The sequence below is a fragment of the Mustela erminea genome, chromosome 2, assembly GCF_009829155.1.
Source record: "Mustela erminea isolate mMusErm1 chromosome 2, mMusErm1.Pri, whole genome shotgun sequence".
NCBI classification, from domain to species: Eukaryota; Metazoa; Chordata; class Mammalia; order Carnivora; family Mustelidae; genus Mustela; species Mustela erminea.
The window spans coordinates 159,070,806-159,095,938 of NC_045615.1; the positions used below are offsets into that span (position 1 = coordinate 159,070,806).

The following is a 25,133-nucleotide window of genomic DNA, read 5'->3' on the forward strand; positions in this document are numbered from 1 at the left end:
GGCCCCCGGCCCGCAGCTCCCCGCGCCCGGCAGCGGGGGCCGAGCGGGGGCCGAGCGGGGGCCGAGCCGGGGCCGAGCGGGGGCCGAGCCGGGGCCGAGCCGGGGCCGAGCGGGGGCCGAGCCGGGGCCGAGCCGGGGCCGAGCCGGGGCCGAGCCGGGGCCGAGCCGGGGCCGAGCGGGGCCCCGCGGCTGAGGGGAGGAGGACAGGGCGGGTCTCCCAGTCTCCCGGGAGGGCTGCCGGCGGCCGGAAGCGAGCGAGGGAGGACCGGGCCCAGGACCCAGGCTGCGCCTCGAAGCCCCCCGCGGCCCCTCCGGAGTCGCCCGGGCCCGCTCTGCCGCCGCCCGCCCTTCCCCGAAGCACGAAACCCCCCGAGCGGCCGAAGCCTCCCCCTCCCCCTCCCCCTCGACCCGCCACCCGGAGAATGTCGGACCGAGGGGGTGGACCGGAGGCCTCCCTTCCTCCCCGGGAGAAGGTCCGAGAGGCTCACTCACCCGCGGGCGCCGCAGTGGCTGCAGCGGTGCCGGAGGTGCCCGCAGGAGCCCCAAAGTTGAAAGCCATGTCGCGGGAGCAGGGGACCGAGACTCTGCTCCCGCGACACCCGGTGCACTCCGCTTTTCAGTCCCGCGGGGAAACCGCCCTCGGACTAGGGAGTTCCGCCTCTTTTCGGGCCCAGGCTACGAGGCCGGAACGCCGGAAGGGCGCACGCGGCGGGGGGGGGGGTGCGGGGGCGGGAACGCGCCGCCGGCTTCCGGGGGCTTCGGGGCTCTGCGTGGCCCGGGGCGTCTCAGCCGCGGGCGAGAGCTGGGAGTCGGCGGGGCGTGCGGTGCGAAAGCCCTTAAGTGCTGCCGTAGGGAGGCCCCGTGGGAAGGATGTGCGGGAGGTTGAGTAGGAGTGTGATGAGGACCGAGAGGAAGGCCGCAGCCTCACCTCCGTGGCGGAGAGTACCGGGAGGATGCTGAGACTCACGGAGGTTCCCGGAGCAGCCTTTACCCAGTCAGGGGGTACATGGGAAAAAAGGGTTAATAGGGATGCCTTTGAGGATGGTATCTCTAGGTTCCCCCCCTTTAAAAAAAATAAAATAACAAACCTTATAGAATTATTTGATTCTTAAATCTATGTGCTCGTATACTTTAGTAAAAATAAAAATAACAACAACAACAAACCCACATTATGTTTATCAAAATGACAAATCCTTGGACCCATCTGCTTTTAGGAATTCATCTTACAAATGGGCAAAATTTTGGACAAGTTTGTGGGTTAGAGCATTGCCTATAATAAGTGACTGGAAACACGGGTTTGCTTCAACAGTTGCATTTATACAAAGGAGTACTATTCAGACATGGAAGGGGAACAGTAGAGCTCTTTCTGTGCTTAAAAGAAAAAGATCTCAAAGATGTATTACAGGGACGCCTGGGTGGCTCAGTGGGTTAAAGCCTCTGCCTTCAGCTCAGGTCATGATCAGGTCCTGGGATCGAGCCCCGCATCTGGCTCTCTGCTCAGCAGGGAGCCTGCTTCCCCCCACCCCCTCTCTCTACCTGCCTCTCTGCCTGCTTGTGATCTCTCTCTCTCTGTCAAATAAATAAATAAATAATCTTTTAAAAAATGTATTACATAAAAGACAATTAGAAAACCTTCTCTGGTATGCTACGATTTTGGTGATGGAAAAGGGGGTTAGAATATGCAAATACGCACTTGTATAAAATATTCTTGGAAAGATAGGTATAAAAAAGTGAGTGACATTAGTTAACCCCTGGGAAGATGAACTGCGTGTCTGGGAGACGGTGGAAGCCTTTTCACCATAAACCCCTTTTATGCTTTTTGAAAATGTAAACGGTTTACCTACTCAAAAAACTAAATCACGCCAACAGTGGTAATGGCAGGAGTCCCAGTGAGAGTGCTGACGAAGGGAAGAGCACAGCAGGAAGGGAGACAGGCGCAGATAGACGCCTTGGCAGATGTGGAGAAGTTTAGCACGAGTCCCTGTTCTCTGGCCTGCACGACTGGGTGGACTGCGGTGCCATTCCTCGGTAGTGGGAATTTGGAATGAAGACAAGAAAAAATGAAATCCTTTTTTTTTTCTTTTTTTGCTTTCTGGATTTGAGGACGATCTGGGGGAGGCTATGCAGCAGGTGTTGGTATGTGCGGCTGAGGTTGAACGACCCGTATGTCGGCTGTAACTGTTCAGGTTGTAACGGAAGTCAGGGAGTCAGTGGAGTGGTCAGGAAGAGTTATCAAGCCAGAAGAGGTTGCCGCTGATCGCTGATCGCAGGTATTGAGAAGAAAGGAAACGGCCCCCAAGGGAGCCAGAGAGAGCGTGGTTAGAGAGCCAGGCGAGGCCGCAGAGTGCAGTCGCAGAAATGATGCAGGGACGAAAGAGGACGGGGAGTCTGTGTTCCGTAGGAAGCCCTCCGTGACCCCCCTTCCTCCACCAGGGCAGGAACTCTTTTTGTTTTGTTTTGTTTTTTACTGGTTTTATCCCTACTGCGAGCAGAGGGCCTACCCCTGTAACAGACTTTATTCAATACTGTGGGGTGATGAATGAGTCCTGTGACATGTCCCTCCCCCTTGCCTTTCCCATATTCATCTCCAAGCCCCACATACTTTATCTTTTAAACGTTTCTAAAATACTTCATCTCCCCTGCCATCTCCCCGATTCCAATTATCATTGTCTTTCGCCTAGACCAGGGATTAGCAAATGATGGCCAAATGTGGACTGTTGTCTATTTGGGTAAAGACACACAGACACGCCCATTTGTTTACATGGTGCCTAGGACTGCTTTTATGATCCAAGAGCAGAATTGAATAGTTGTGACGAGAGAGGTCTGCAAAGCCAGGACTTTTTCATCTGGCCCTTTACAGAAAAGGTTTGCCAACCCTGACCATGACATTGCAGGAGCCCTTGTAGTGCGGTGAGCAGGAGAGTCAGATGGTGACCTCATTCTGGGGTGCCCAGAGAACCAGCTAACTGTGGCTAGGAGTTCCCCCCTCTGCTGGGAGAAGGGGCTGCAGCCAAGCTCAGGTCCCATGGAGCCAGGGTCTTCTCTTCCCCAGTGATTCCACTGGCAGCTGGCATTCCCGATTTCTACACAGCATTCACCCCAATCCAAACTGCCTGTGGCTCAATGGCTTGTACATTCCTTCATGGACAAGACTGCTTCTTCACGCTTGTCTCTTCAAAAGGGGGACTAGAAGGCAGATTTGTACTCTTTAGTGAGACCAAACAGTACTCTGGCCCTTGGCTGGCCTCTCCGTGGGATGAGAGAAGGTTGGAGGGTCTGCGCCTTTTATCTTGCTCTTCTGGCCCTATACATTTTTATTTTCCCCAATAAAACCAATTAATTAACCCCTGCTGTGCAGCTCTGTGGAGTTCTCCCTGGAGTCCGGTGCATGACCCCCATCTCACATGCCAACGCAGACCCCAAAGGGACCCACCCAACATGGCAGCCTCCTCACTGACCTCCCTGTATCCACATAGACTCTTCCAGTTTACTCACCTCGCAGCCAGAGCAGGCCTCGCTAAAAAAACCTGCCATGTCCTATTTTGTCACTTGTAAACATGTTCCTTCCTGCTCCTGCCCACTTTGGTTAAGGGCCAATATGTCGGCCTACTGACCCCCAGTGCTGCTAAGGGGCTTGCAGGCCTCTAGAGAAAGCCCTGGGGCAGAGAAACTCGCTGTGGACCCGCTTCAAGCTCGATGGGTCAGGCTCTCTGGACCCGTCCACCACAGCTGAGCAGAAATCACAGGGAGCCCAACAGGTGAGACTCAGGCCTGCATCTGTCACAAGGACAAAGAACGTCTTTCAAATGAAATTCGAGACGACAGTCATCTGATGACATCACGTACGATTTCCAGTGAAATTTCATAGAAACAGTTTTATTAGTGAAATACTTCATTGCGTTAGGGGTAGAAATAAACAAGTCTAGAATCACATGAAATGAACCAATTATTTCAGCTACAGGAAGAGCATTCTGGTCAGTATTCTGTTTGATGGCCACGAGCAATTACTTCCAGAAACAATGCTCAGACGGCAAGCGTGAAGGTCACCCTTTGCAGAACTCGTGTCTCAAGCAATTTAAATAAAAAAACAAAAACCAACCTCCCTTCAGTAAAAACCCCAATAGGGGCTAGTCCTATAGTACTCACTGCACTTGACCATTAGTGATCTTTCCAGAACATAAAGAAATTAAGTCCAGTAGGAAAAGCCTTGAGCTACCAGTGGCAAAGCCCATTCCCTGTCCTGTGTTCAACTCTCAGATTTCCCTGAGAGAGGCATAGTCACCTCCCTCTGTTCGGTTTCTCCCTAAACTGAGTGTCATAGTACAGGACACACGTATTTTGTGATAACAACAATCACAGACTTTGGAGGCCTTTCCAGGATAAGGGCTCCGAGAGAATCAGTGAGGAAGTCTGTTATGCTCACCCTAAAGCCCAAGAGGCACGTTTGTTCTTTTTAACCAACCAATAACCCTGACAGCAGTGTATGGGCTTCCCACAGATTTTTCAGAGACATAATATCACATGGGATGTTAAGCCAAATCACTATGAAGAATTGCAAGGCGGTAATGTGTTTTGGTCTCCTTGCCTGTGTGGGAGTCAGTCTGAAAGCGTACATGGGCTGTTATCATTCATAGTATTTAGAAATTTCCTCCTCACAGATATCCTGATAATAGGATGAACCAATAAACATGCACTGGTTCATCAGTTTTATTCATGTGGATAAGTGGATAAACAAAAAAATATAGTCAAATATCGATAAATTTAAAAATCTAGATATTTGGCATTATTGAAGACAAAATATTTTCAATTTAGTTTTTCCCCTTTTGGTGATTTGGGATATCTGTAAGTTCTATCTTCATTCATGGAGAAGTTGAGAGTTTAACCAATTAGCCCCTCCAAGAAGGGAACACGTCACATATTGTGTTGTTGGTGTAGAGAGAAAAAAACTGGGGCAAATAATGGGATTACCACCTCCACACAGGATCAGAAGCTGTATTTGTGACAGTCATGGTCTTCTCGCTTCATTTGCTACACTGAAATCCAGCTTCAGACAGAAAATCCTGTAAGATGATTCAGCTGTTATGAAATTCTCTGTGCACTCTGCTGGATAACTATACAGTTTTCTCGATCAAAAATGAATAGTGAACTTTGAGAACCAAGAAAATGCCCTTAAATATGCTTGAATTTGTGTCACGTGGTGGTTCCTAATCCTCTGATTTAGGCTGCACTGAAAGCCAAGGGGTCTTCTGAAAAGAGGTGGCCCTGCCCCCTGGGTCCCTAGGGACCTTTCTTTAAAGCCTTTTCTGTACAATATTTTAAAACCCCATCATTCATTCTGTCAGTAAGATGATTGTCACAGGACGTGTAGGGCACATTTTTCTCTCTCCATGAGTGACAGTGAACCACAGAACACTGGAAGAGGTCAAATCTGGGGACAGAAAGCCAACTTACAAAAACAATTTCAAAGTTCCCATGAAGACTGCCCCGGAAGAAATATCCTGTGAGCACCGTCAGACTTCCTGAAGTGTGTGTGTAACTCGGGCTGTGAATGGATGGATTTCCCATATTCATAAATAATTTTACAAAGAATCACTCAATAATATTGTAATTAATAGAGTATCATATTTGGCGCGGGTGACTGGGGGAAAAATCACTTACTGGTGACACCTCTCCGAAGCACCTTTCCATACCAAGATCATTTTGACTAAAAACAAAACAAAAAACCCTCCCAAACTACGCACAAATGTCATAACTAGCATTTACTTCTACACCACATGAAACATCTGTACCTGTCCACACCAACATTATCTGTACATCCTCTCAATTCGCAAAAGTACGAGCAAAAATGCCTCCGGTGCTTAATCACAATCAACTCCCAGGGTTCGCCCCACAGCACACCCCCCACACCCCTTCCCCACTGGGCTTGCAAGGAGTCAAAAGATCGAATTATTTTCCTGGAGTAATTATGAACTGAAGATTAGCATGAAATACAATATACCATTTTTTAAAAAGAGGACATTAGATGCCTTTTAAGGATGTATTTATGAGGCTACCATTTTACCCTGGGTTCCGAACTCTTCCTTCCTTCTGTTTTGGGGTGAAATACAACAGAAAATCGTCTTTATATATTTCAAGCACAAAGTTGGTGACTGAAACACACTGAAGAAGGTTAGACGGAGGGACGTTAACAAGCCACGCAGACACATTTTAACCACGACAGTGGTCACACAGTTCTGGAGCTACCAGCACCCAATTAAAAAAAAAATTACTATACAAGAGTTTATTAAATACCTGCCAGACACATGGAAAACAAACAATTTTATAAAGCCTAACGGCCAACCGAGTCAGTCAGTCGTTTAACCTCCTGCCGGGATGCTCTCCTCACTCGCCAGCGCGGGGTCTCCGCCCTCCTCTCCGGGACAGGCCACATGCCCGTGTAGACGCGGATGGTCCGGGTCAGGACAGCTCACACGGCTCCTCCGCCCAGCTCGGGCCGCGGTTAGGTTCGTATGAGGGGCGCCCTTTCGTCTGCGGTTCCCTGAGACTCCCAAGAGAGGGGACAGCGGCGTCAGGTGGTCCCTTCAGAAAGTTCTCCCCGGGGGGGAAACGCTGGGGGACAGGGAGGCGGGGGAAGATGGGAGGAGAGTCTGACAGGAGCGCGGCTGTCACACCTCAGCCGGCTGCTGCCTTGCCCTTGGGCCCTCAGCCTGGCTCCCGATTCCGCAGCAGCGCCCTCCCCTGCGGCCCCGGGGCCCATAACCCTCATGGACACACTCCATGGACTCGCTCCTTCCTGGCTCAAAACCTACCAGGGAACTAGGTCTCAGAGGCGGTGGGTGCCCAGTCGTCGCTTGCTTGTTGACTACACGCAGACGGTTAATGGCAGGAGCAGTGAGAGCACTGACCTGGGCTTTCACCTGCGCTTATGAAAATCTCAGTGACTGTGCGGCGTCAGACGGGAAGGGAGGCCCAGACACAGGAAGGGCGAGATAATCACCTCAGACACAGGAAGGGCGAGATAATCACCTCAGACCTAAGTCACGCTGCCCTGATGGGCACACCGGAAGAGAAATCGTGTCGGACACAGGGAAATCTGAGCTAATACTATTCTGATGGTTTCAACCTATTTCATTTCCTCCCTCACATTGGCCTCAGACACTTAGTTGAAGCGTCTAGAAGAGGGGGAAAGCCTTTGGTGCAGAAAGGGACACTGCTCCCACAGGAAAGGCTGCTTCATGGTGGAGCTGGGAGGGCCAGGTGGTCACTTAGGCCAACCGAACTCTGTTTATCCCAACCATTTGTTGGGGGGGGGGGGGTGGGACGTTACTGTCCCCTGCGCCAGTCATTTCATACGCAGGGATGACTCAGTGGGAGGCATCTTCTGGCATCCTCTGATTCCTTCCAAGCAGGTCTCTGCTTGTCTTGACTTTATAATCTTTGAATTACTTCATCCCACAACTCATGCTTATCGAGCTCCTATGAAATGCTAACACCAGGGCCAAGTGCTTTCTGTTCACTATACCCTCTAATCCTCATGAAAAACCTCTTCAAGCAGGTCCTCTCATGATCCCACTTTACAGATGAAGAACTGAGGCCCATTTTAGTGCCACGCCACCACTAAGAGGCGGAACTGGGATTTGAACCAGTCTGACACCAAAGTCCAGACGTTTAGCTGTTAAATATTCTCCCTCTCCTTACGGGTTATTTTCAGAAATATGAAGCTCAGTGCCGGGGATTCCAGGCCTACCAAGACAGCCCCCACTTCTAGAGAGCATCGCTGTATTCCTCCTCCCTCTCTGACACACTCGCTTTGCTTCCTTTGGTTCAGTAGTAACGCGGCCAGGGAATCACCACGCCCAGCACAAACCCCCAGAAATCCCCCTGGGGGTTCCAGTGATGGAGCCCTGCAGCGGAGCACAGCGGACCTCATCGGGTAAAGTTACCCAGTGAGGGAGACGCTCCTCCAGCCACTGCTCACCTCGTCCATGGACCCCTGTCCTCTGCACGCAAGCCAGGTGAAGACCAATCCAAAAAACACGCCCAGCGCCATGATGATGTAGGGTATGTTGGTGACGATCAAAGTGGTGTTAATCACAGACTTCAGTCGACTTGCAGTCTCTTTATCAATGAGAACACTCTGGAAGGCAAGAAAATAGTATTCCCCTGATTACTAAATACGCAGGCTGTAAAGTTTTCTGCTCTATCTTTCCTCCAACTCATTAACCATAATTTGGGTAAGTCTTCCCATTAGCAAACTGAAGAGACTAAAAATTCATTTATAAATTAGAGTAACCAGAAGGGGCATTTATTCATTAACATCTTTTTTTTTTTTTTTCCTGAACACATGTCTTCCTTTCAAATTAGGTTGGAAGTAGGAGGGAAAGAGTAATAAAAAATAACAAAGTAATACCATCATTTGTATCAGACAACTCCAACTCATCCTTTAATATCTAATTCAGCGTAACTTCCAACCAGAAGTTTTCTCTGGCCAACTCAGGCCTGTTAAAAGTCCCTTTACTAAGCTTCTGTACCAGTCCCTAAAACCCCCCATCACTGCGCACTCTCTGCGGTAACTGTCTGTTGATCTGTAGGTCTCCTTGTGACTGTGAGGTTTCCAAAGGCAAGACTTATATCTTAATCACCTCAATGTCAGAAATAGCACTCTACACACAGTAGGTGCTGAATTAATGCCAGTTGAGTGACTGAATGAAATATTCCAAAAATAATATGTGCAAAGTATAATTACTGTCTTGGTTAAATCCCTAGTGATGGAGACCAGGGGTCTCAGGACCCTGGCTGGCTCCGTCGGTAGAGTACAACTTTTGGTCTCTGGGTGGTGAATTCGAGCCCCTTGTTAGGTGTAGAGATTACTTAAACATAAAATCTTTCTAAAAAAGTTTCTTAAAAAATCTTTTTAAAAAAGTTTCTTAAAAATAAAAGTAACCTAAAAAGACCAGAGGTCTCAACAGGTTGTCTAAAGAAGTCTTGAGGCTCACTAGAATTCCAGAGGGTATTGATAACCAAGAAAATGTTCTAGAATAACACTTTCTGGATGCAGAACAAATATCTTATCTCTTTAAATTGTAATGGGTGAGGTGTCTGGAGAGCTTAATTTCATAAAAATTATGAACAACAAATGGAACTCTGGGCTTAATTTAGGCTGAACCTGCACCAGACTGGGGCAGAGGATGGGTTTCTAGGACTGGAGCTTCCAGTAACTGAACAAGATCCAAAAAGGAGGTGGGAGAGCAGTATCCAAGGTCATATCAAGGTCTAATGTTTCCTTTTTGGAGAGCAGAGTCAAGTCCTTTCTAGGAGGTACCAAAAGCACAAGGTTTTACTCCTCAATTCCCTGGACTCAATACAGTCTTCAACAAAAAAGCAAAGCGATCGTTGAGTTGGAGGGGACTTCAAACATAAACACAATTAGGAACACAAGCCGGCAGAGCAGGGTCCTTCCCCATTTTCAAAAAGCCCTGCTTCTGAGTCCTTCTCTGCAAATAGTAACAATGATAACTCAGGAGCAACTGCAAACAGATCCTAGAAATTGGTGACTATTGCCTACATTTTCCTAGCAAACAATGAAAGTCTTGTCTTAGAATTGCAATCATAAACCCTTCAAAAGTTTATAAATGTGGCTACCAAAGTAATGCCAGATGAAAAAAGAAGGTTATAAAACTGTATTTATGGAATGGTCTCAACTATCTAATATCACAAGCAGAATAATGCTAAGAGGCAACATGAGCCATGTCAGCTGCACTTGTTTCTGAAGGGCGGATTATCAGTGATTTGCCTTTTAAATATTAAAAAAAATTTTTAATTGAGGTATAATTGACATAAACAGATTAGTTTTGGGTATACAATATAATGATTCAATATTTGTTTGGTGATTCACTTCTAAAGTATAAATTTAATAATTTTCCAAGAGCTTTATAAACAGCTCATGTTAGTTTGACAAAGTGTAAGACACTAAATTATTTTTTACAAAGTTATTATTGGAAACACTTTAACCACACGCTGTTGAGTAAAATAAGCAAGTTAAGAATAATATCAATCTCACCCAGGTCTTGTGAAAATTATTTTAGCTTTCCTTTTTCTTGCCAATCACTGTTACTGAATTTTCTATACAGAGCAAGATTATTAATTAATTAATTAATTAAGGAACAGAGAAAAATAACATAAACTTTAAAAAATGGTGCCATTAACAACAGAAGCAAGGCAATCAAGAATTTATTAGAGAGGAGAAACCCCCTACATGTTCCCCCTCCAAACTGAGTGGGAGAAATAGAGAAGTTGAGGAGATTTGTACAGTAAATGCACGTGATTCAGAAAAGAATTTATCACAGGTGTCTGAGATAGCAGGTGTTTACTGAGCTTTCTGAAAATGTTTTTATTTGCAAAACTTTAATTTATACCTAATACTTTGGGATAAAATTTCTATGGGAGTAGTGTGAAAGAAAGAAGTATTTCATTAGCGAAATACTTTTTGTTTGAACTATGACAGGTCTGTGTCCTATAATTCATGATATATGTTTGTTTATCAGGAAGTTAAAAAAAAACCTGTAGGCTATGATAAAACATAAGGCAACCATGTATCACTAAAATGTCCACAGTGTTTGACATTGCTTCATTTAGCTCTGCATTTTGTTTCTGACATAACCAGCTGCCCAGAAAAAGAGTTTCCCCCAAAATATGTTCTTGAGAAAGGAAATTTTTTCAAATCTCAAACATATTTTCAAATCTCAAACACAGTCAGCCTCATGTAAACATATAAACAGAAAACTTTCTGAAGACAAACAAGTTTTTAAAAATCACTGGCCCCCTTTCTCACATCTTACATCGCGCAGTCACAGTAGCAGACGTCATACCGGAAGTCTCCCACGCTTTCACAAGTGAAATATACCGGTGGCTCCCTCCCACAACTTACCTCATTGATATACATCACTGGGAAAACCAGGGTTCTAATGTTTCCCGTTTCACTATAAAGAGAAAAGGTGACAAATCAAGACCACCATGAGATAGCACCTCATACTGTTAGAGGGGCTAGGGTCAAAAGGCAAAATGCAGTGCGTGTTGCTGAGGGTGTGGATGAAGGAAATCCTTGAACCCCGTTGGTGGGAAGGTAAATTGGTGCAGCCAGTCTGGAAAAGAGCATGCAGGTTCCTCGAAAAATTTAAAACAGAACTACCATATAATGGCATATGGTACCATATAATGGTATAGAATTACCATATAGCATTTCCACTTCTGGATATTTAGCCAAAGAAAACAAAAACACTAACTCAAAAAGATACATGCACCCCTAGGTTCACTGCAGTATTTTTTTCCAGTAACCAAGATTTGGAAACAACCAAAGTGTCCATCAATGGATGAATCAATAAAGGAAACTTGATATATATTCACACTGGAGTACTACTGAGCCATAAAAAAGAACACAATCTTGCCATTTGGGACAACCTGAATGGGCCCTGGGGGCACTACACTAAGCGGATCAGCAGAGAAGGACAAATGCTATATATTCTCCCTTACACGAGGAATCTAAAACAAAGCAAACAAACTGAGCCCACGGACACAGAGAACGGATGGGTGGCTGCCAGAGTTGGGGGTTGGGGGTGGGCAAAATGGGTGGAGGGAGTCAAAGGATAAAAATTTCCAGTTATAAAATAAGTCAGTCCTGGGGATGTAACATACAACACGGCAACTACAGTGAATAATATTGTAACCACAGTGAGAGCTGCTAAGAGAGTAGATCTGAAAAGTGTCATTGCAAGAAGAGAAATCTGTACCTAGTGTGGTGATGGGTAACTAGATTGACTGTGCTGATCCTTCTGTAATACATATAAATGTCGACTCATTATATTGTCAACCTGAAACTAATATAATGGATGTCAATCGTGCCTCAATAAAAAAAAAGATGATGTCTGAGATTATTTTATAGACATCCTCATTATGATAGCACACTGGCTGGAGAGATAAGTTGTGGGAGCAGGGCTCCTCACTGAGCGCAGAGCCCAGTGTATGGCTGCATTTCACAACCTGAAGATCAAGACCCTAGCCGAGATCAAAACTCAGATGCTTAATCAACTGAGCCACTAGGCGCCCCTCCTCAGAATGTTTTATGACCAGGCCCCTAAGTATTGTCTTCGCTCGAGCCCAGAGCACATTACCAAGAACCAGCTCTATACCTGCTGTTTGGGGGACCCGATCTCATTTAATTCTCTCACTAGTCTCCTGCGGTAGGTACCACTGTCCCAGGGATTATGGGACTGTGGTACCTACCACCTGCCCAGGACCAATAGGACTGTAATTTCATTTTGATTCTAAGGCTCTAGGTCCTAACTACTAATTTATCCTGCCTCAGGAAAATACACAGGGGTGGCAAAATGCATTCTTGCAAACCACATTTATTTTCCAGAAAAATCCATGACATGTGGGGTTAGATCTGCAAATCTGATGGGGGAGCCAAGTGCTGTAATAGATAGATGGGTAGACAGACAGAAACAAAGAATAGATACCTACCATTATGTACAGTTTTGCGATTTGTTTTTTAAGTCATAAGCATCTTCTCATACCCCTAAAATTCCCACTGAAAAGTCTCAGCAGGAGATTATACTTAGTGACCCTAGTTAAGCGGTGGCTTTTAGATGGAGTGCGGGGAGGAGAGGCTGGACTCAGGAGCCTATGTGAACTGCCCCTTAACTGGGAGCCTGTGGCCCTGGTGGGAGCAGTGGGCAGACAGGAAGGGAGGCGACCAGAGTCGTGGCAAGGGCAACGCCGCATGGCACGGAGAGGCGCGCACTCTGTAGCCTTAGGTCACCTCTCCGTGCCTTGGTTTCCTCATCTGTAAAATGGGGCCAACACAGCGTAACCATGAGGAATACATGAGTTCCTGTGTGTAAAATGCTTGGAACAATGTGTGATCCACAGAGAGCAGGCTCTAGGTGTTTGGTTAAATAACGTAAATTCCAAGACCGAGACAGCCTCTGCGGGTGCCGATGATGCCTCATCCCTGAAGGGCAGGAGGGGGCGGGCTTAGAAAGGGATCCGTCTCCTGACATCGACCCACCGGAGAGTCAGTGCAGCCAAACCACCCACTGCCTCCGACGAAAGAGGTAAAACTTACGCAAAGTCTTCTAACTTCTTGACGTAAACGTTGATCTGGAACCTCTTCGCGGCTCTTAGAATAATTCCAGTCAACTGCGATCAGAGGAGTGGGAAGAAAACACGAGGGCTTATTAAAACCATGAACAGCTTTTCTCGGCAAAGCGCCAGCTCCATGGGATGCTCAGAACCAGCGTGGCCGCTGCCAGGTCCGCTAGGACAGGTGGGACACGGGAACACGGACCCCAGGGCAGATGCAGAACCGCGGCTGTGGTCGGGTGCCTGGTGGACCACTGCCTCCCAAACTTCACTACGCGTGCGAGCTCTGGGGCCTTGGGACCATGCAGACCGTGATGCCGCAGGGCTAGAGTGAAGCCTGACATGGGGTGTGGCTGGCGAGCACCCAGGATGCTCCCCTCAGGATGGTGAAGCCCTGGGCACCCTGCCAGGAGGGAGCTCTGAGCCCGAGAGTGGGCCCCGGGACGGTCGGGACGCCCACGAAGCCGGGAAGGCGGTCTGCCCGTGGCCGCTTCGCCTCTGAACTGGGGTTAAGGGACTGCCCTGGCCCTTGGGGACAAGCACCTGCCCACCTTTCTGCTGAGGAAGAGGAACCGATTGAAGGTGAAGAGAAAAGGCGGGGGAGGGGGGGTGAGGGGGAAAAACACTTGGATCTTTTTCACAAAAAGATAAAACCATTGATTTCTCAGACACAAGAGCAAAGTGCCTATAAATTGCTGAGCTAAAAGGCTGTTCTTGCTATTTCTTTACTGTTCCCTGTGCTCAAAATCCCCAAAATGAAGATATCTGACCTCTAACTCAGTTCCAACAGTGAAGGGCTCTCACATCATAAAACGATATTCTTTTCCTTTTAACGTGGTTTTTAGTTTACCTCCTCTTTGAAAACAAGACTAAAGTACATGTATATCTAATGCCTTTTAAATTAATATCATACAATAAACTCTCAACAGTGCCTGCAGAATGAGGCTTGCTAGAAGCAACTGAGGCTCGGGGCACCTGGGTGGCTCAGTTGTTGAGTGTCCGCCTTCTGCTCGGGTCCTGATCCCAGAGTCCTGGGATGGAGCCTTGCATCGGGCTCCCTGATCCGCGGGGAGCCTGTTTCTCCCTCTCCCACTCCCCCCATTTGTGTTCCCTCTCTCGCTGAGTCTCTGTCAAGTAAATAAATAAAATCTTTAAAAAAAAAAAAAAAAAGCACCATATATTTAAATTGCAACCAAAACATTCCCAGCAGTGAGCAAAGAAAAAATGTGGCTTCGACCCTGCTGATCTGTCTGCCAGTGGGAGAATGTATACACGTTCAAGTCCAAGGCTGGCAGCGGAACACTGGCCAGGTTTTACGGGTCCAATTTCGGTCATTCCAGCAATGCAATGTTTACAGGTGCTTTTTCGTTAGGTTTGCCGCTATTTCTGCCTGTCAGGGTCACACAGTTCAGCCTGTTAGGCCATGAGACTAGGTATCACATGCACAGAGCTGAGTCTTTTCCCCTTGAATATGTATATGCGAGGCAGACAGTAATGTTAACGGGCTCTGGACTAAGCCGATAAACACTGCATTGGACAGAATAAAATGCAAGCTTTTACCAGGAAGACGTGTGCACTCACAGGGTTTATGTCCACAAATGTCTCGTGATCATCCTTATTGGGATGCATGCCGTCTATGGCAGAAACGAACTGCTGGTCCGCTTCGTAGAAGTGTGGGAAAGATATAATAATAGGTGCACCTGCGTTTTAAGGAAAACAGAAATGAATGATGTGGTTCTTGAAAGTCCAAGATGAATGGGAAGTTCCTGCCCACAAACCTGGTTCCTACGGAGGGGGAAGTTCTATCCATAAGTAACCTCGGGTCGGGGAGAGGGCAGGTTAAATTCCGTCCGACACCTCCTAGTTTGGGATTTATACTCATTAGCTGACATCTCATTGACCCTAACATTATTTTATTCTACCATATATAGTGAAGTCATGGCTAAATTACATATTCTCCAGTATTTCTTGCACCTATGAAATATAAAGGTTTACACACATTATTTTAATTAACATTCCCAGGAGCCCTATTAAGTTAAACCTATTAACTTCATTTTGCATTTGAGGACAGTGAAGTTCAGAGGCATTAGAACAAAACAGGTCCAGGGGCATCCAGCTGTTGGTGATGAAGGCAGAATTCTAACTGAATGAGAGACATCTCATCTGAAAGCCCTTGTTTCAACAGCAAATCTCTACCAGTAAAAGGACTTTTTTTTCCTTTTTTTTGGCCTGCTTTTCTGTTTTTCTGCTTTTCCTGGTTTACCTAAGACAGGCTTTCTTCTCCTGAATATGTTGATACAAAATTTTTTAAGACTTTGCCTGGTCATGCTTTCTGCCCAGCATTTGACTAGCTCAAGGTCTGCCCACATGATCTGTTGTTTTTTTCTTTTATTTCCTTCCCTATTCATATTAAAACTCAAATAGAGACTGTCTATAATGGCCAAGACAATCCACCTTGCAATCAATGCAACGCCTATCAAAATATCCGTAGCATTTTTCACAGCACTGGTACAAATAATCCTAAAATTTGTAAGATCCTACAAAGACCCCGAATAGACCAAAGCAATCTTGAGAAATTAGAACAAAGCTGAAAGCATCACAGTTTCAGATTTCAAGATATGCTACAAAGCTTTATTAAACAAGTGTATTATGGTCAATTAATCTATGACAAAGGAGGCAAGAACATACAATGGGGGAAAGGCAATCTCTTCAATAAATTATGTTGGGGAAACTGGCCAGCTACATGTAAGAAAATGAAATGGGACCACTTTCTTACACCATATATAAAAATAAACTCAAAACAGATTAAAGACCCAGCTATGAGCCCTGAAACCATAAGACTCCTAGGGGAAAAAAAAAACAAAACGGCAATAATCTCTTGGACATTGGCCTTAACAACATATTTATAGATATGTCTCCTCTGGCAAGGGAAACAAAAGCAAAAGAAAACTATCAGGACAACACCAAAATAAAATCCTTTGGCACAGCAAAGAAAACCATCAACAAAAAAAAAAGGCAACCAACTTAATGGGAGAAGGTAAGGGTTCATATCCAATATATATAAAGAACTTACACAACTCAACAGTGAAAAAGATAATTTGTTACAAAGTGAGCAGAGGACCTGAATAGACATTTCTCCAAAGAAGACATCCAGTTAACTGACAGACACATGAAAAAATACTCAACATCACACATCATCAGGGAAATACAAGCCGAAATAACAAGGAGCTAGCACTTCACACCTGTTGTTCCGGCTAGTATCAAAAAGAGATTAGAATAGCAAGTGTTGATGAGAACATGGAGAAAAAGTAACCCTTGTGTGCTGTTGGTGGGTAAACTAGTACCACCACAGTGGAAAATAGTGTAGCGTTTCTTCCAAAAATTAAAAAATAGAAATACCGTATGATCTGATAATTCTATCACTGAGTATTTGCCCTAAGAGAATGAAAATACTAATTTGAAAAGAAACACGCAGCCCTATGTTCACTGAAGCATTACTTACAATAGTGTCATCGATAGAGGAATGGATAAAGAAGCTGCGGCATCTATGTACAACAGAATATTACTGAGGCACAAAAACAGAGTGAGGTCTTGCCATTTGTGACAACACAGATGGACCGAGAGGGTATTATGCTAGGTGAAAGACCTCAGAAAAGACAAATACCATATAATGTCACTTACTTGTAGTATCTAAAATCAAAACAAACAAACAAAACAGTAACAGACCTATGACTACAGAAAACAATGTGGTGGGTGCTAGAAGGTAGGTGACTGGGGGAGTTGGGTGAAATAAATGGAGGGGATTAAGAGGTACAAACTTCCAGTTATAAAATAAGAAAGTCACACAGACATGAATAGCATGGCATAGTGAATACAGTCAATAATTGTAATAATGTTTTATGGTGACAGATGTGACTGCACTTACTATGGTAAATGATAATATACAGAATTGTCAAATCACTATGCTGTGAGGCATTAAAACAGAACACTGTACTGTCAAATATACTTTAATAAGATTTTTTTAGGAAAGGAACAAATAGGGAAACAAGTTATTAAAAGAAACCTATTCTAGATCGTGCTATTGAAGAGGAGAGAGGGATCCAACAATTGTTGGAGAAATTTGCTTATTGCCAGATAATTTAGATTTGCTTACATTATCTATCAGCCATGCTCAAGACACATACCATCTGTCACGTCCGTGTGTTTTGTTTAGGAAGAAACTGTTCACTAAACAGTTTCACAAAGCCGTAATTTCCTTATTTGAGATCTACAGTGATCTTTAAAATGTATTTTTAAAGATTTATTGGGTACTTAATAAGGGCCAGACATTGTCTTGAGTGTTTTATATACATAATCTCTCACCTTCACACAATATTTCAAGGAAATTATCATCAATTCCCATATTACAGATGAGAAAATTGAGGTCTACCTCCGTGTCTTTTCTTTTCGTTTTTTAAGATTTTATTTATTCAACACCAAGAAACACAAGAGAGGGGGAGGGAGAGAGGGAACACAAGCAGTGGGACAGGGAGAGGGAGAAGCAGATTCCCCACTGAGCAGGGAGCCCGATGCGGGGCTCTATCTCAGGACCTTGGGATCATGACCTGAGCCAAAGGCAGACACTTAATGACTGAGCCACCCAGACACCCCTGAGATTTTTACCTCCTTCGTCAACTTGGCTAATGTGCTAATAGACAGAATATGGATCAAATCCAGATCTGCCTGACTCTAGAACACTCTCTCATCCCACTATCCAAAATGATCTCCAAGGAAATTTGAAATACCTGAGGATAATTCCAGAGAGACCAACTTTTCGGTCCACATCTGGGAGTACATAAGAGGCAAGTACATAAGAGGAAAAGGACTGTAGCAAGACAGTGATTTGCCAGAGAGAATCTTTGTTGATCTTGATATCAACTTTTTGAGGAAGCAGAATGTTAGCAAAACAATGAGAAAAAATATGCCCACATTTGTGCCTTGAGCCAGAGGCACATGGACTGAGTGGGCAAGGCACGATTTCAGGACCATCCACCTAGGAAGGAAGCAGGAGAGGTCAGAAGCACGCACGTGCTCCCATTTACTTTGGTCTTATGTATCTCCAGGGAAGGGTGCCATGTCCCCGGGCACAGTGGTTTCCAAATGGTACGCACCACCTTCATGAGAATTACCTGGAGCTCATGTTGAACGTACAAGTTCTGGGACCCTGGGACATCTATTTTTAATGACTCTTCAGATAATTCCCCTGCAAGGCCAGGTTTAGGAGCCACTGCCATGGGAGAGAAGGAATAGGGAGGTATACTGCTGACTTGAGACTTACCCCAAAAGGAGATTTTTTTTCAAGCAAATTAGATACAAGGGCAAAAGTTAGCACATTACTTTATTTAGGAAAGAGGGGTTACAAAATTTCTCAAAAGAAACTTTAAAGAGGAATTGTAGCCTAAGAATTATCACAGCATGGACGGGAGAAGACCATATGTTCTAGCGGGGATTTGCTCAGAGACAAAAATTTTATAAAAATCATTTTACCTCTCTGAGCCCTGCTTTCCATGATTATAAAAAGAAGCCTTTGGATGCCTATCTAGTAAGAGCACTGTGACTAATTATGCAACATATGATTGTTAAAGTTAGTTCTCAAGATGAAGAAAATGCTTTGTCAGCTGTACTAGCAATAATCCTGCCTCGTTCATGGAAAGGAGCAGAATAGCTCAGACATTCAGAGACACTGGGAAATTTGTAGTCAGGTATGCTAAGCAAAATAAGTCAATCAGAGAAAGACAATTACCATATGATCTCTCTGATATGAGGAATTTGAGAGGCAGGGCGGGGGGTCGTGAGGGACAGGGAGGGAAAAATGAAAGAAGATGGGACCGGGGAGGGAGACAAATCATAAGAGACTCTTAATCTCAGGAAACAAACTGAGAGTGGCTGGGGAGTGGTGCGGAGGGTTAGGGTGATTGGGTTATGGACATTGGGGAAGGTATGTGCTATGGTGAGTGCTGTGAAGTGTGTTAGACTCATGATTCACAGATCTGTACCCTTGAAACAAATAATGCATTACATGTTAATTAAAAAACTCTGTTTTGAAATCATCATAAAATTTTTTTATTTATTATTTTAATTAACATATAATGTATTATTTGCTTCAGGGGTACAGGGCTGTGATTCGTCAGTCTTACACACTTCACAGCACTCACCATATCATATACCCTCCCCAATGCTGAAATCATCATAAATTTTTAACAAGATATGTACTTTCTCATTACCAAGTTCTCCACTTTCTCATTTAGCATTGTTATGAACATGAAATCAGTTAATTTCCACATATTAACTCCATGTATATACGTAAACTACTTAGAACAATGACTAGCTGAACAATGACTACTATAAGTGCTTGGTAAACATGAACTATTATTACTATTAAGACCTCTAAACTACCACCCAGAAAACACAACATGACCATTCTAGGAATAAGAAGCATTACACAAGAGAAAGATGAAAGGGAGCAGAGGAACTACAACACTGCCAGAAAACAATGAACACAATGGCAATATGTTTATAGTTATCAATAATTACTTTATTTATTTTTTAAAGATTTCCTTCTTCTAGATACAGCGAGTGTGTGTGTGCAGGGGTGGGGCAGAAGGAGAGCAAAACCTAAAGGAGACTCTGTACTGAGCCCAGAGTCTGACAAGGGGACCAATCGCACATTGTTGAGGTCACGACCCAAGCCGAAACCAAGAATCAGATGCTAAACTGACTGTACCACCCAGGTGCCCCTCAATAATGACTTCAAATGTAAATGGACTAAATTCTCCAATCAAATGCAGAGTGGTCAAATGGATAAAAATACAAGACCCATCCATATGCTGCCTAAAGAGATTCACTTCAGATGTCAAGACACATACAGACTGAAAGTACATGGAAGGAAAAATGTTCCAAGTAATTCGAAATCAAAAGAAAGCTGGGGTAGCTTTAGTTACATCAGACAAAATAGACTTTAAAACAAACACTGTAAAAAGAGACAAAGGAAAGCATTATATAATGATAAAAGAATCAGTCCAACAAGAGGATATAACTTTTTTTTAAAGATTTTGTTTATTTATTTGACAGACAGAGATCACAAGTAGGCAGAGAAGCAGGCAGAGAGAGAGGGGGAAGCAGGCTCCCCGCTGAGCAGAGAGCCCGATGTAGGGCTCGATCCCAGGACCCTGAGATCATGACCCGAGCTGAAGGCAGACGCCTTACTGACTGAGCCATCCAGGTGTCCCAAGGATATAACATTTTTAAAAGAAGATTTTATTTATTTATTTGACAGAAAGAGACATAACAAGAGAGGGAACACAAACAGGGGGAGTAGGAGAAGGAGAAGCAGGCTTTCCGCTGATCAGGGAGCCCATGTGAGTCTCAATCCCAGGACCCTGGGATCATGACCTGAGCTGAAGGCAGATGCTTAATGACTGAGCCACCCACGCATCCAGGATATAACATTTGTAAATATTTATGCACCCAACATAGGGGCACCTAAATATATAAATATTAACAGACCTAAAAGGAGAAATAGATAGCCAAACAATAATGGCAGGAGATTGTAATACTCCACTCACATCAACAGACAGGTCATCCAGACAGAAAATCAAAAAGGAAACTGGCCTTAAAATGACACATGAGACCAGATGAACTTAGATACATAAAGAACATTCTATATAAAAGCACCAGAATCCACATTCTTCTCAAGTGCACGTGAAACATTTTCCAGGACAGATTATATGTTAGGACAAGTCTTAAAAATTTAAAAAGACTGACATCACATCAAGCATTTTTTTCTATCCACAAGGGTATAAAACTAGAAATCAATTATAGTAAGAAAACTGGAAAATTCACACATATGAATTCACACATATATAACATGCTCTTGAACAACCAATGAGTCAAAAAAGAAGTCAAAGGAGAAATCAAAGAATGCCTTGAGATGAATGAAAGTGAAAATACAACATATCAAAATTTGTGGAATGTAGCAAAAGGAATTCTAAGGCAGAAATTCACGGTGCTAAGTACCCATCTTAAGAAACATGAAACTGTCAAATAAGCTAAGTTATTTGAAAAAGAAGAAAAAATGAAGCCCAAAGTTAGAAGAAGTAGGAAACAACAAAGACCAGAGTGGAAATAAACGAAAGAGAGACTAAACAGGTAACAGGAAAGATCCATGGAGCAAGGAACTGGTTCTTTGAAACGATAAAATTGACAAACTCTTGCTAAGGCTCCTCAAGAAAAAAGAGAGCTCAAATTAATACACCAGAAATGAAAGAAGTGATCGTACAACTAATACCACGGAAATACAAAGGATCATGGAAGACTACTATGAACAATTACATGCCAACAAACCACCTAAACGAAATGTATAAATTCCAGAAACATAACCTTCCAAGACTGAATCTTGAAGAAACAGAAAATCTGAATTGAACAATTATTAGTAAGGAGATTGAGTTAGTAATCAAAAACTTCTTACCAAACAAAAGTCCAGGATTAGATGGCTTCAGTGGTGAATTCTACCAAATATTCAAAGAAGAATGAATACCAATCCTTCAAAGTATTCTAAAACATAGAAGGGCAGGGAACATTTCCAAGCTCATTTTTACAAGCTCTGTGTTACCCTGATACCAAAACAAGGACACCACAAGAAAAGAAAATTATAGGCCAATATCCCTCAGGAACATAAATGCAACAATCCTCAACAAAATATTAGCAAACTGAATTCAGCAATACTTTACAAGGATTGTACACCATAATGAAGTGAGATTTACTTCAGGGATGCAAGGATGATGCAACATTTGCAAAGCAAACAAGAGGGTATATACCACATTAACAAAGTAAAGGATAAAAATCAGTGATCATTTCAACAGATGCAGAAAAAAGAATACGGCAAAATTCAATATCCATTATGATAAAAACTCATGATAAATTAGATATAGAGGGAACATCTCTCAACCTAATAAAGGTCATATACAACAAGCCCACAGCTAACATCATACTCAACAGTGAAAAGCTTAAAGCTATTCCTCTAGAATCAGGAACAAGGGACGATTACCTATCTTTGCCACTTTTATTCAACATAGTATTGGAAGTCCTAGCCAGAGTAATTACTCTGGCAAGATAAAGAAATAAAAGGCATCCAAATTGGTAAAGAAGAAGTAAAACTGTCACTATTAGCAGATGACATGATATCATATGTAAAAAACCCCAAAGACTCATGGCATGTGGGTGGCTCAGTGGGTTAAGCCTCTGCCTTCAGCTTGGGTCATGATCTCAGAGTCCTGGGATGGAGCCCCACATTAGGCTCTCTGCTCAGTGGGGAGCCTGCTTCCCCTTCTCTCTGCCTGCTTCTTTGCCTACTTGTGATCTGTCAATAAATAAATAAAATCTTTAAAAAAAAAAAAAGAAAAAGAAAAAGAAAACCTGAAAGACTCTATCAAAAAACTGCCGGAACTAAAAAACAAATTCAGTAAAGTTGCAAGATTAAAAAAAAAAAAATCAATATATAAAAGTCAGTTGTGTTACTGTAATACTAATAATGAATTCTCAGTAAGAGAAATTAAGAAAATAATCCCAGGGATGCCTGGGTGGCTCAGTCGGTTAAGTATCTGCCTTCGGCTCAAATCACAATCCCAGAGTCCTGGGATTGAGCCCTGCATCGGGCTCTCTGCTCAGCTGGGAGTCTGCTTCTCCCTCTACCTCTCCCCCTGCTTAGGTTCTCTCTCTCTCTCTCTTCACCCTCTCTTCTCTCTTTCCCCTCTTCTCTGACAAGTAAATAAAATACCAGAAAAAAATAAAGAAAGATAAAATAATCCCAGTCACAATAACATCAAAAGGAATTAAATACCTTGGAATAAATCTAAGCAAGGAGGTAAAAGACCTGTACACTGAAAATTGTAACAGGAAAGAAATTTAAGAAGACACAAATAAATAGATAAGATATTCCATGTTCATGGATTGGAAAAACTAATATTGTTAAAATGCCCATACTATCCAAAGCAATTTACAAATTCAATGCAATCATTATCAAAATTCCAAAGGCATTTTTCACAGAAATAGAATAAACAATCCTAAAAACTGTGTGGAAACACAAAAGACCCCCAAGTAGCCAAAGCAATCTTAACAAAGAAGAACAAACCTGGAAATATCACACTCTTTGATTTCAAACTATATTACAAAGCTATAGTAATCAAAAGAGTACAGTATTGGCATAAAATAGAAACATAGGTCATTAGAACAGAATAGAGAACCCAAAAATACAACCCATGCACATGTGGCCAATTAATTTATCAAAAAGAAGCTAAGAACATTCGATGGGGAAAAAACAGAGTCTTCAATGAATGTCAGGAAAACTGGACAACCACATGCAGAAGAATGACACAAAGTAAATTGCTTTGGATAGTATGGGCATTTTAACAATATTAGTTTTTCCAATCCATGAACATGGAATATCTTATCTATTTATTTGTGTCTTCTTAAATTTCTTTCCTGTTACAATTTTCAGAAGAATGACACTGGACCACTATCTTACACCACACACAAAAATACACTCAAAACAGATTAAGGTCTTGAATGTGAGACCAAAACCATAAAACTCCTAGAAGGAAACATAGGCAGTAAGCTCCATGACACAAGACTTGGTGATGGCTTTTTGGATCTGACTCTAAAAGCAAAGGCAACAAAAGCAAAAATAAACAAATGGGACTACATCAAGCTAAAAAACTTTTACACAGCAAAGGAAACCACCAATAAAAATGAAAAGGCAACCTACTGAATGGGAGAAAATACTTGCAAATCATGTACCTGTAAAGGGTTAACATCCATCCAAAATATATAAAGAACTCCTGCAATTCAAGAGCAAGAAAATCCAAACAATCCAATTTAAAAAATGGGCAGAAGATCCGAATAGACTTTTTTCCCGAAGGAGATATACAAATGGCACGAAAAGATGCTCAACATTATTAATTATCAGGGAAATGCAAACCAAAACCACAATGAGGTATCACCTCTCTCCTGTCAGAATGGCTAAAATCAACAACACAAGAAACCACCGGTGTTGGTGAGGATGTTGAGCACGGCTGGTGGCAATGTAAATTGGTGCAGCCACAGTATATAGAAAATATAGAGAGAGATGATATAATTTTTTGAGGGTCCTCAAAAAATTAAAAATAGGGGCACCTGGGTGGCTTAGTTGGTTGAGAGTCAGACTCTTGATTTCGGCTAAGGTCATGATCTCAGGGTCATGAGATCACGCCCCGCGTCAGGTACCACGCTCAGGGCAGAGTCTGCGGGAGATTCTCCCTCTCCTTCTGCCTCTGCCCTCCTCCTGCTTGCAGGTACACTCTCCCTCTCTCTGTCTAAGAAATAAATAAAAATAAAATCTTAAAAGAATTAAAAACAGAACTACCATACAATCCAGCAATTCCATTTCTGGGTATTTACCCAAAGAAACTAAAAACTAATTTGAAAAGATATATGCACCCTATGTTCATTGCAGAATTATTTTCAATAACCAAGATATGGAAATAACCTAACTGTCCATCAATGGGTGAATGAATAAATACGTGTGGTGTACACACACACACACACACACACACACACACACACGCAGTGGAATACTATTCAGCCACAAAAGGAATGAAATCTGGCCATGTGGAACAACATGGGTGGAACTTGGGAGCATGATGCTAAGTGAAATGAATCAGACAAGGACAAGCATCTACAATCTCACTTCCCTGTGGAAATTAGGAACAGCAGCAACAACAAAGCAAGCTCATAGAAACAGAGAACAGATCAGAGGTCGTCAGAGACGGTGGGGTTGAGGGAAAGGGGTTCAACAGATGCAAATTTCCAGTTATAAAATAAAGATCTCGGGGATGTAGCACACGACATAGTGACTACAGTTACTTGTACTGCATGTTTACAGCTTGCTAAGAGGACAGGTCTCACGAGTCTTTGTCACA

The 25,133-nt window shown here is 43.5% G+C and overlaps 2 protein-coding genes and 1 long non-coding RNA gene across 4 annotated transcripts in view; all 3 read right to left on the reverse strand.

The window, feature by feature from the left end:
* Positions 1 to 632, reverse strand: part of NUP54 (nucleoporin 54) — a 35,550-nt gene extending 34,918 nt beyond the window's left edge. The window contains exon 1 of one of the 2 annotated variants that reach the window (XM_032334616.1): positions 493 to 559. In XM_032334616.1, the coding sequence (XP_032190507.1) occupies positions 493 to 559 (67 nt within the window). Of the gene's footprint in view, positions 1 to 492 lie in introns of both variants that reach the window. The other variant, XM_032334617.1, reaches the window with a different exon arrangement.
* A 3,223-nt stretch (positions 633 to 3,855) lies between these two features.
* SCARB2 (scavenger receptor class B member 2) overlaps positions 3,856 to 25,133 on the reverse strand; it is a 72,686-nt gene continuing 51,408 nt past the window's right edge. The window contains exons 8-12 of the mRNA XM_032334618.1: positions 14,722 to 14,840; positions 13,124 to 13,197; positions 10,928 to 10,979; positions 7,979 to 8,137; positions 3,856 to 6,538 (exon numbers count right to left, since the gene is read on the reverse strand). Coding sequence (XP_032190509.1) covers positions 6,500 to 6,538; positions 7,979 to 8,137; positions 10,928 to 10,979; positions 13,124 to 13,197; positions 14,722 to 14,840 — 443 coding nt within the window. The 3' untranslated portion in view covers positions 3,856 to 6,499. The remainder of the gene's footprint in view (positions 6,539 to 7,978; positions 8,138 to 10,927; positions 10,980 to 13,123; positions 13,198 to 14,721; positions 14,841 to 25,133) is intronic.
* LOC116585225 lies at positions 11,324 to 13,117 on the reverse strand. The gene is made up of 2 exons (XR_004283503.1): positions 12,283 to 13,117; positions 11,324 to 12,246 (listed from the first exon to the last, which is right to left on the reverse strand). It is a non-coding gene; the product is annotated as an uncharacterized LOC116585225 (long non-coding RNA).